The sequence below is a fragment of the Hetaerina americana genome, unplaced genomic scaffold (genome assembly GCF_022747635.1).
Source record: "Hetaerina americana unplaced genomic scaffold, ioHetAmer1.1.p SCAF_7, whole genome shotgun sequence".
NCBI lineage: Eukaryota > Metazoa > Arthropoda > Insecta > Odonata > Calopterygidae > Hetaerina > Hetaerina americana.
In genome coordinates this window covers 45,746,020-45,758,283 of record NW_027287316.1, presented here as the reverse complement: position 1 = coordinate 45,758,283, position 12,264 = coordinate 45,746,020, and the positions used below count along the sequence as shown (strand labels likewise).

At 33.8% G+C, this 12,264-nt stretch overlaps 1 protein-coding gene across 10 annotated transcripts in view; it reads left to right on the top strand.

Annotated features, from left to right (window-relative positions):
• scrib (scribble planar cell polarity protein) overlaps positions 1 to 12,264 on the top strand; it is a 336,501-nt gene that overhangs the window by 242,860 nt on the left and 81,377 nt on the right. For all 10 annotated transcript variants that reach the window (XR_011702610.1, XR_011702611.1, XM_071595076.1 and 7 more), the window contains one exon: positions 10,933 to 11,038. Coding sequence is in view for 8 of the 10 variants with exons in the window: in XM_071595076.1 (XP_071451177.1) it covers positions 10,933 to 11,038 (106 nt within the window). In the remaining 2 variants the exon portion in view is untranslated. The remainder of the gene's footprint in view (positions 1 to 10,932; positions 11,039 to 12,264) is intronic.

Below are 12,264 nucleotides of genomic sequence, written 5' to 3'. Positions count from 1 at the left end.
TAGGCTGGTTTAGGTTTTGGTGAATATGTGGTAGGCTCAATGGGACTTTTCTGGGAATATGCGACATCATTACTCGTTCATGATTGTGTTCGCCTATAGTTGAATTTCCACTGTCAGTAGTTTCAGGGTTTATTTTGGCCATTTATTAGCTTTTTTCTCCGATGGTGATGTGTCCTTTGATGTCACCTTGCCTTTTGCACTTGATTGTTGCTAGATGTCATCGTATGTTGCATGTTTTTTCGTTTTTTTTGAGAATGTTTAAACTTGGCAGAAAAGTGTAAGAAGCAGAGGTATTAACAAGTAGTTGATGCTCTTTTGACATGCATGGTGTTTTCTTGTATCTGTGATGTAGTGTGTTTAGGTGGTGTATGGCTTATTCTGTGGCTGCACTAGATATTGTAATTGACTTTCTGTTGTACATACATCTCACAACTCCTTTTTAGTGTGGTTCACAATTCTGATGGTATTTGTTCACTATGGTTAATCAAGTTTATCAATATCATAATTTCTTGATTGTATGCATTTGACTTTATATTCCAGTGTTCAGTTTAAAGAGATGTGTCTTTTTCTACTTCCAAGGGGTCAGTTAGAAAGTTATGTATTGCAGTTATGCTGTGGGTCACATGCTTCAAATAAAAAATAGTATTTAGGCTCTTATGTTCACTAAAGAAGTTTTTAAGGACCTGTTCCTCCATCTTCATAGGACCTTTTGATGATCTTAACCTCTTCTATCCTTACTTATTTAATATTTTCGTGAACACCATGATTTATCATTCTAGGCAACTCTCTTGATCTCAAGCCATGGCATTGATAAAATTTTAAAGCCTGAAATTATTATGCTATGGCTGATATTTGACTAACATACAATTGTTTAAAGATTTCCATTTTTGATCTTGTTCTTGTGAGATTGGGAAGTTGCACCGAGGTAGTTTAATTTTAAGGCTTCCGCCGGGATTCAAACCCGGGCCCTCAGGGTGGGAAGCCAGTATGTTATCCACGGCACCAACCCGATCCCCTCATTTTACTGATATAATCCCAAGCGTTCATATCTTATTTTGCCAAAAAGAACCAATTTTCATATACTTCTCCTAGGTTTCATTCATAAGTGTTAATTTTTAAATTTATTATGTGTACGTTGGTTCATTGACATTAGTTTTGTTAATAATATGGTTAAAGAGTTGATAAGTTGATTCCTTCTTAAAATGATTGAGAGTAGTTATTTGCAAGCAGATAATCAGATGTCCAAATCTCTCGTCTGTAATCTGATCTAATCTGGACTACTATGAAACTTTAGCAGAAGCTGAATGTTCACTGAGATGTGTATGCAAATATAATGCACTTTCCAGAAGAGTTGAATATTCACATTTTAAATCTGAGTTGAATAGGAAAGAGCACTTACCAAGCAATAACTAGGAACTCTTATTTTAACATTTACATAATAGAGAGGGACGTAGAATACAATCAGTTAGTATTTAGGACTTCAATTTCTCCCGGCGGATGATGGCAGTGAATTCTTCTCGGGATTTCATCCGGGTAATCTCCTCCATCTCCATCGCTGCCGACGTTTCGATGAAATCCTTTTCCATCGTCATCGGCCCTGATGACGATGGAAAAGGATTTCATCGAAACGTCGGCAGCGATGGAGATGGAGGAGATTACCCGGATGAAATCCCGAGAAGAATTCACTGCCAGTTAGTATTTATTTGTTTCGTGGATTTCGGCACAAATGACCTCAGCTGTTGGTTGCCCCCCCTACTACTGCTGGATTTCAGGAGGACTCGGAATCAATTGAAATAGGTAGAATGTATTGCAGAAAATAGGACTAGATTGGAGAGATATGTGCCTTATCCATAGCTTGTTCATCTCCCAGACTGCTTGGGTGTGAGTAGCAAATGGAGATTCAGGATGAACAGCACTAGGTGAGGGAATGAGACAGGGGTGCCTATTATCACCTATGCTTTTCAATGGTAATATGGAGGATATGGTAAAAGAGACATCGGAAAAAAACAAGAAATAGGAATGGAAGGCAGTGGGGAATCCATATAATCTGGTTTGTAGATGATCAAGGTTTATCAAGTCAGTCAGTCAAAGGGTTACTATCAATACTGAGCACATGAGAAATCAGTGTTAGAGGAGGGTAAAAACTGGACCAAGTGGAACAGTACACCTATCTTGTTTTGGATGAACGTGATCAAAGTAATGAATTTAAAAAAACGTTTCTTTCCACCAAATTTTTTATTAGGTATGACTAGTTTCAATGCATTGGGTGTCATCCTCGGGTACAAAGTTACTTATTCAGGTCAGTTATATAAAAATGAGGGTAGGTGTCAAGGGGAAAGAGGTGGCTGGATGGTTTGACGTTGGTGGGGGTGGTGGAGGGGGCTGGGGAGGTGGGTAATGGCAAGTGGGTAGGGTGAGGTGGATGGAGGTGGTCAGGAAGGTTCAAGGTTGGGGTCACTAGGCATGTTCTTGAATGAGAGGGAGGTTTTCATCAGTGGGGAATATCTTTAAAAAACAATGTCATTAAGGATATACCTTTTTACACTTGTCTTGTTATGTACAGCTCTTCTACGTAGCATGTCCATTTTGCACCCTTTCCCAATAAGGTGCAGGATTTCAGGGGTGAAGTGATGTGCATGTCCCTCCTCCAGCAGTTGACCCGCAAAGTGGGAGTGGGATGCTTTCCTGTGAAGGAAACTTCTCCTATGTTCCTCCTCTGTTGTTCGGAAGGATCTCCTAGACTGCCCCACATATGTGGCATCACAATCATTACATTTCAACTTGTACACTCCACTTTTGTCCAAACTATCAGTCCTGTCTTTCGTTCTATTGAATGCACATCTTTAATTGTTCCTATTGTAGTAGTCAATCCTAAATTGATCCTTTGGAAAGACTTTTCCTAATTATATGATCAAAGTAGTCAGCACAAAAGAAGGAGAATTGAATTAGGCCAAGAAGCTTTCACAAGGTGGAAGGAGTGGATGTTGGGGACATAAAGGATTACAAGAAAAGATCAGTAAAAACTTTGATATGGAGCTTAGTTTTGTGAGATATGGAAAAGTGAATGTTGAATGGAGGCTTTCAAAGTATGGGTTTAGAAAAGGATGGAAATGATGAAATGGGCGAAAGGGATTAAAAATGAAGTGCTACAAGGTGGGGGAGAAGAGAGGATTGTTCGAAGAAACCCAAAGGAGGAGGAAAGGTTGATACAGAGTATCTTGATTGGTGATGGAATGTTGGTGACTGTGATTGAGGGTAGAACATTAGTCAGGTCAGGAAAGGTTTGGAAAATGGTAGGATTGTGGAAGAAAATTAAAAAAGGAAGTACGCAAAGTTTTTGAAGGTTGAATTATAGTGTCTCGTATGAGGGTGCATTTTCTTGGAAGAAAAAAGAAATTTATTATTGTTCAGTCTGTGTCGTTTCAAAATGTACCTTAAATATCTAGTGTAATAATAATCTAGTAATAATAATAATAATACCCATATCGTCAGATTTGGAAATTATTTGGATTCTTGTAAATGTGTAAAAGTGAAATAAAAGTGGAAAAGTAAATAATTTTTGTTCTTATCTTGGGGCCCTCATTGCATCAACTTTAAATGAGGAGTTGTGTTTCAAATTATTCAATACACTTTTTTATTAGTCCCAATACCTTAATCTGCTTGTGTAAACATATTTTAGGTGTTTATGTATGTCCGTAATGTCAATCGGTGAGAAATTTTATTTTTAAAACAGTAATATACGTTGGTATTAAAAATATATTTTCCTCCTGATCTCATTTTTACATAAATAATTGGTTTTAAATATAGCTCTTCTCAGATCCCGTCATAAATGTAAATTAAGGTTTCACTGTGTATAAATCATTAACTATTAAATATACCTAAATATATTTTAGCATTTTATTTAGCAAAATTAATAGAAAATAATTAATGGTTCTGAACGTGTTATTTGGGTAAAGTTTCTGTTTGACCAGATTTGATTTTTAGCCATACAAAAACCTAGCAATGTGTACTTGTGCATCATTATTGCACCTGCGGACATTATACTAAGTATATGAATGAATTGAGATTTAATACTCACTGTTCTTTATGACATTAGTTGAAGGATTAACATTTTAAAGACACATCTTCAGCCTCGTATGTTTGGCATCGTATAAAAGGTTCATAATTTTTTCTATATATTGAGCCATTCAAATTATACAAAAAACTTTAAACTGGTATTTTTTAAATGATGTTTTCATGCAAGAGCTGGTGATGATTAATTAAATAGCTAATGCATTTCACATAAATTTATGTAAATAGTTGATCTTCATGATTATAAATGGATCTCTATGGATGATCTTTTATATTTTGAAGTAGCAATTCTTTTCAAAGAGCATTCTCATCAACACTTCCTTTCCAATTAAATTGTGCCCTCTGCAAACCTATTGCATGCATGGTGGTGATGAATTGTGTGAGCGAATTTCCTTATGTACGGGGAAAAATTACATCGCCATCCACGTAAAAGTAGTATTCTCTAAAGTGTGAGCCAAAGTCTTTGTCATGCTTCAAGTTAAAATATTTTCAATTTCAAGCTTTGCATATATTGCCTTAATCTTGGTATATTCTTGATGCTTAGTTTTAAAATTTTTACACTGCTGATTGTAAAATTAGGTAACATATTTGGTAACATATAAATCTGTGGAAAAGTACGAGTCTTTCTTTCTATTTTAATAATGGATATCAATTACTTCCACGAAGTGAAGCCTGAAACAATAGAATATAGGTAACATATGTCTTTAGAAAATGCAGTTGCAGCATTGTCTTGGAAATTTTTGTTATAATTAATGGCATTGCAATCCTTATTCAAAATTTTTTATGCAATAATTTTTTTAAAACATTTAGGCTACTATTTACGGACAGATTGAAATATAACTTGTCTTAAATCCATGAGAAAATCTTAAAATGGGGATTCTGTTTCATTTACTGTAGTGTCTAACAGAAGTGAAGGCACTGAAAATAAGTAATTTCTTTGAAATGGAATGAAATAATTGACTTTGTGATGCCACACCTTTTATTTAAAAACACGTCCCAGGTTTTAACATGGTGTGATGTTTATAAATAAAGTGTGTGGAATTAAAAAGTCATTATTTCATTTCATTTCAATATGTTATGCTAATTCCATAAAGTTACGCCGGAGAGAACAAAGTTTAAGAAGTAATTTCATGTGAATGTTGTGTTTTATTCCAATGTAAAATATGTAAATTATTAGTTCATCTCAAGTTGAGAATATTTTTTTGTACCCTCATCAGTGTAGCTAACTTGAAAAAAAAGCCAAGGTCATGCTGCATGTTACCCTTGGAATTTTTGGGTAACTGAAGTGCTGTAGTCAAGATTTGTATCTGAAGCACATAGGATAAACTTAGTGAAGATTTATAATACTTAATCATAGCATTTTAAAAGCAGTGTAATACTGTTCTAAACCTTATCATGACACTAGAAAGGAATGGAATGTGGATTATGCTGAGTTATGACTAATATACATAGATTCTTCTTAAAAAGGAGAAGATAAAGAGATGGATATAAAAACATGTCACTTGAATTGAATACAGTTGAAAAAGCTCCCATCCATACATAAACTAACTCTTAGTCTCTTAATAGCATCAAGAGTCTAATGATAAAATATACCTATTTAATTTGAAGCATGGTGTAAAGAAATCGCCTGAGCTTGTGATGGGGTTAGATGAATATTATTTCCCTTAATCAAAGCGTATGTCATATGTATGTATGTCATAAGCATATGTATACATTTGATGAGGAAACAATGTATTGTGAATTAGTCAATAAGGGGGTCGAGATGGTGCGGGGGCTAACGTACTGGCTTCCCACCCTGAGGGCGCGGGTTCAAATCCCGGCGGTGTTGAATATTTTTCAGAGGTATCTCGATCCCTACTTGAGGTGCTATATGGAGAGAAGCACTTAGAGTGAGTACGCCGTCCGTTGGATGGGACGTTAAACTGCGGACCCCTTGGCTCCTTTCGTAAAGAGTAGGCTAATGCCGATGCCGGGTTTCTCTCCTCCCTTCATCCTTTCCTGTCAATCCCCTATGGCGCAAATGACCTTAGCTGTCGGTCACCTCCCCTAAAAACTACTATACCAATGAACTATGTCTTTAATGATGATACTTTTTAGGAATATGCATCATCTTAATCACAGGTTCCCTTGTTTCCTCTTAACTCCTCATGGACTTGCTAAAAACAATATTTATAACTAGAGAAATGATTTGTGGTAGTCTGTTGTTTATGTGCTCATAAAAGTAGTTGGAATTTCAAAAATATGAAATAGGTCTTATCAATGGCTGGGAAAATTTGGGCATTAGCTTATTTAATTGTTAATACCTAAATTTCATTAATTAACTTAGTTGTTAAATTCAGTTGATTGAACCATTTCCTTGTGAATATTTAGAATAGCTTCATCCCAATTCCATATAAGTACTTATTCTAACTGAACCATTCCAGCTGATTTGCAGCATCAATATCGCAATATACTTGTGTCATCCCTTTTTTTTCTGTGTTTAAATTAATCGCTTTCAAGAGAGGATTTCAACGGAGAAGTGAAAACAATTTGCCAGTTTTCCCATGAAAATGCTAATTCTAAAATTTAATTGACAATTTGTGAAGATTATTAAATAACAAGTATAAAAGAAAAATTGATGACGTACTTGTGGTTTTATCCAGAAAAGCAAATCTCATAGTTAGGAATATTGTCCAATCCAACTTCCAGATAATATCACTCAAAAATTTGATGACAAATTTTTGAGAATTGAATTTTAATTTTTTATTGATGAATTTTTATTTTGCCATTGATGAATTTCAAAATTTAATTTTTACGGCATAAAAATTCTAAAAACCCCTGAAGTAAGTGGGATTTATGTATTTGACAGCAATTGTGAATATGAAATAATAAATTCCAAGAAACTGCAGGAGATGCCACTACAGTAACGTTTAACAGAGTCATCCCCTAGTATGCAGTTCAATGCAACAATTTCAGAGCGTAAAAGTCATTCCTCTTGACCAGGATACGAACCCGGATCCCTCAATGTTCGGTTAAGTGCTTTAGCCTATTAAGCGCTCGAGGCATCCTCTAAAACTCTGAAATTTTGGGGGCGTTAAAGGAACAAGAAGTTGTGACAAAATGCTGTGCATATAATGTCACAGGCATTCGTTGAGTTGTGCGTGACGGGCCACAGTCCATGAGGCTAAAGGCAGCATTAAACCCTGAGGCTGTTTTTACCTTTGACAAATTCCAAGAAACTGCGTGAGATGCCACGACAGTAACTTTTAATGGAGTCATCTTCAAATATACATGTCAATGCAACAAATTCAGAGTGTACAAATCATTCAAGGGGAACCTTGAGAGATCGTTGAGGCTGATAGTTTGTGGAAATCCATTTGCAAAGCACGAAGAAAGAATCAAAGACTTGTCGCTTCCACAGGAAAGAATTGTGTTTCCACAGGAAAGTAATAAATTCTTTCCCATGAAAATGCGAAGTCTTTGATTCTTTCTTCATGTTTTATGGTTGAACACATAATGTACTTCTGAGTGCCTGCACATGAAGTATGACTTCACTTTTATAAACTTTTTGACTTGCTTTATGATCTTATTTAGGGGAATCTGTCCTTTTGAAATCGAAGAAAAGATTTTTTCTGCTGATAGCATTTAAATAAAATTATTTTTCCCCCATTTAAGTCTTTTAGACAACTGCATGGTGTTTGTTGTGGAAGCTATATTTGTCATGTTAGGTAACATCGAGAATGTTGATAACGAAGTGTTACTATACAACTATGTTAAAACTGATGGTTAAGGAAAAAAAATATTTGTATTGGAACATCTGATGCATCATCAGTAAATGGCAAAGTTTTCTACTGAAGAATGATGAAAATGACATAATAACACCTTTTTTGTTCAGCATTTATTTGCTGGAAGTGCTACTTTAAGTACTGGAAGGATGTTGTGATATGCAGGAAAATGGTCTGAGCTTCAACATTAGATTAAATTCTAACCGTAGTTACACTTTCTGAGATTAATTGAATGCACACATCATACTATAAGAGAATGATAATTAGTTGACGGAAACTGTTATCTTTGAATCCAAGGTTCCAGAATCTCCTGAGTTGATCATGATGATTACCTAATAAAATTAGTCCCTGATTATTGATGTCAAGTTTTATTTATTTGTTTTATTTTGTAAAATTGATGTATGTAATATCTCTATATATCCTTTTCATCCATGGTTCAATGAGGGAATACAGCTTTGTTTTGTGCTATGTTATTTTTCAATGCTTCTTTATAGAACTCAGGTTTTTTCTGTGCCTGTTCATAAATATACTGTTATTTTTTCATTTTTATACATTCTATTAATGAATTTTTTATTTCTAATTGGAGAAGAGCATCAAAGCATCCTAAAAATGCTTAAATGGATAGCAGTTTACATTTTATATTAGATCTTTCTCCGTTTTGTTGTCATGTTCTTTATCAATCATTCATATTCTCTGTTAACAATTAAAATTGTAATTATGCATACATGTACCTATTAACCAGATTAGTAATATGTGGCTACAGGTATCTGAGCTGACGGTTCATTCTCAAAATGACTTTTTGTTCATTAGTCCTTAACATGTGAAAGGTAAGTATGACTTGTATTGATTTGGGCATGGCCAACATCAGGTCATAGTTACAAACTGACCAAACCGTTTGGTTTGTATACCATGTAAAATATTTTGAAATCTGATTTCTTCCATGAAATCAAATTTCATAAAACCACAAGACTTCTCTGTATTAAATGACTTTGGTTTGACTTATAAATCCTCTTACTAATGAATTTCTCATAACTGGCTAATCAAATTCCTGTTAAGGTAAACATTTCTAGCCTTTTTTTTTGCCAATTATACATTAATGTCATATAGACAGCCATTTCAAAAATTTTAATTTCTTATATCTTGCATTTTTTGTACTCAACAAATTAGTTATATGAAAAGCTCACTCCATTTCCAAACTATGGTTACCATATCATAGTTAGGTCCACAGCATGAATAAAATCTCAAATTTTATATGTAGAAGTGATTAAAAGTATGCATTATGTAAATTAAATACCATTAACTCATACGGACTGCTAAGCAAATGTGAGTAGATAAATAAATATTCCTATATGATATCTAATGAATGTAATATGTAGAAAGAAATGATCTATGAAAAAGCATAATGGGTTCAAAATGCATATATGGATAAATATAATTTAGTTCAATGTACAAGTTATGAAAAGGAATGCCATACTTCAAATGTTTACACCTCAATACAAACAGGAAATATATAGTTGAAGTTAAATATGAAGTTACAATATTCTTAAAGGAAGATAAGTTGGTATGAATGTCCTGGGTTATTTTTTTCAAATTTGGAATGAATGAAAAGTCCCTGTGGTCTGTAAACAGCGGTGCAGTTTTTAATAAGAAATCATACATGAGTTGTGTGTTTTGGTTAATTGAGGTTATGCTCAAAATGAATTGCATGCGAGCCCATACCCAATGTAATGTAGTGTAGCCTTCTCTGGTATAAACTTCTATTAGTTTTAGCAAAATTAATTATAAAACCTAACATTAAATGATTAAATATCAATGCATATTAAATTTAAAAATCCAAAATTCTATTACGAATACAATGTGTATGAAGTTTTCTAACAAATTACCCATAGGTATTTATTCTATGCATAGATAGTGATATTGATAGTGATACAGGCTAAAGTGCAGAAAGTTTGAAAAGTCAATGTTGTATGATGACAGTGAGAAAGTAATTAATCAAATTATATTTCAGAATTTAAAGATGATTTATTTTTTTAAAATGCAGTTCAAGTTTGTCTCCCATCCATATCTGTGAGAAAATAAAATGGATATACTTGTACATACCTGTTTTATCTGGTTGTGGTCAAAGATTGGATTTTGTTAGCTGGAAATTGAATCACACGTTCCTGTTCTCCTATGGGTATAATTAAAATGAGAATTTGAGACTGTTATTCCTCTAAAGAGAGTTTATTTTGTAGAGTGCATAATGCATTCTTTTGACAGAATTTTTCATATTTTTACTTACCTTGTTATTCAGTGTCCTTCTCCCAAAAACATCACGGTAGATAGATTGCTGTTATGTATCCATTATCTACCTTTGTTGTCCTAAGGATCTGTTATCTTATCTTTCACAAAGTACTTATTTACCTCAAAATTTCTTCCTCATTTTGCTGAACCATTAGATTGCTTGGGTTTTATTCTTTTCCCACTCCTAAAGCATAGTGAATGGTTTTCATTATTTAATGTAGCTGGGTTTGTAGCTTGAAAAGTGAGTAATTTAATTTTTTTAGTGGTAGTAATGGATTAGAGTATGTAAAATCTTAGCTGATTTAGCTTAGCAGTTAGAGCACTAAATCCTATTTTTAATTCATCAAGAAAGCTGTTCATTTTGTTGTATTTGCTATTTACCATACTCTTTAATATCCAACTCTTACTGTAATAAATAATAATATGTATGTTGTTTAATTGGGCAAAAGATTGCTGTGTTAAAAATGCATATTCTCTGTCATCTGTGTTCAAAATATATTAGTCACCATTTTCAGTGCCAAATAATCTAAATAATTCATCCTGTACGCAGCATACCATATTTTGTGTGTTTTCAGCAGTAATCTAAAATCTCTTTGCTAATCTTGTTTCCTTTGTTTATGTAATTTAAAATGATAAGCTGAATTTTTCGGATATCAATAACTTGTAATATGCTACATTTGTATAATTCATTGACTGATTACTTGTTCTTGTATTCTTTTTTATTGTATCCTTTTGTCCACAATAAGCAAATAACATTTTCCATATCCATGCAACAAGAACATTTCTCATTTCTTCTCCTTTTTATGTGTTACAGGCGAGGAAAAAACATGATGGTGATAATGAAGTGGACCAATCCAAAGAAATGACTGGTTATGCTGCCCCAGATAGTCCAATGCCTGGACTAGCCAAATCTCCGAGAGGTAATTTCATGAACTTTGTTTTAATGATAATTTTATTTGCAGAAATTAACATGAGAATCATTTAATCAATTATTCCTGTGGATTTTCCCCATTTATCATGTCTGAAAATGTATCAGAGTGTCATTTGAAAGTCATAAGTTTTCTAATGAATTATATAGGGCTTAGTAAAATAGAGGTTTAAATAGCCCTGCTGTCTCTTTAAAATTATAATGAACTGTGGACTTCCAAAGTGAATTACTCGGGTAAATTTGGTCGCTGATTAAACTACTGTACAGTTCCTGAAGACTTCATGTACATGTTAAATACAACATAAAAATTCATTAGAATAGAATTTAAATTTAGCCCACTTAAATGACTAGTAATGAAAGAAGTGCATAAAGGGGCTGTATCGCGGTTCAGTGATGATATGTGAAAAATGGGATGCTGAAGACTGTGATAGAGGGGAGAATGTTTGGCATGTGAGGAAGGGGTAGGAATAGGGTAGGCATGTTGGACAGAATGAAAAAAGGAAGTAAGTGTGCAGAATTGGAGAGGAACTTATTGTTGTGTCAGATTTAGGTTGGTTTTTGTTACACAAAGAGTGTGATTATTTTGCTTTTATTATTATATTACGTGTGACTGATGGGCCACTGACGCAGAGGGAACCTCTCCTAAGCCCTGATTGAATGTGAGTGCTTGTGACTAGCAAGGATCAATGCTATATAGTACATCCGAGCTAGAGGGTGCGTGATTATTTTTCATTTATTATAATTTTAAATTTTATTTCACTACGTGTGATTGGTGGGCCCCTGACACAAAGGGAAACCTCTCGTAAGCCCTGATAGAGTGGGAGTGCATGCAATTAGCAAGGATCAATGCTGCATAGTACATCCAAGCTAGAGAGTGCATGATTAATTTTCTTTTATTTTTATTATTATTCTCATTTTTATTTTATTACGTGCGTTTGAGTGCTTGAGACTAGCAAGGATCAATACTGTATAGTATATCCAAGCTAGATAGTACGTGATTTATTTGCAGTCTTCCATTTCATTGTTCTAACCGTTTGCGGTATCTAATTAGTTCAATTATTTTTAGTTTTTTATTATATTTATTATTGGTTTTATTTTCAGTTATTTATTTATTTTTATAATTTTTTTGATTTACTGCTTATATCTTCTCTAATTTCCCTCACCCATCCTTTGCCCATTTATAAGAGTATGGCTGGGGTTGACTCTTCCCATTATGGT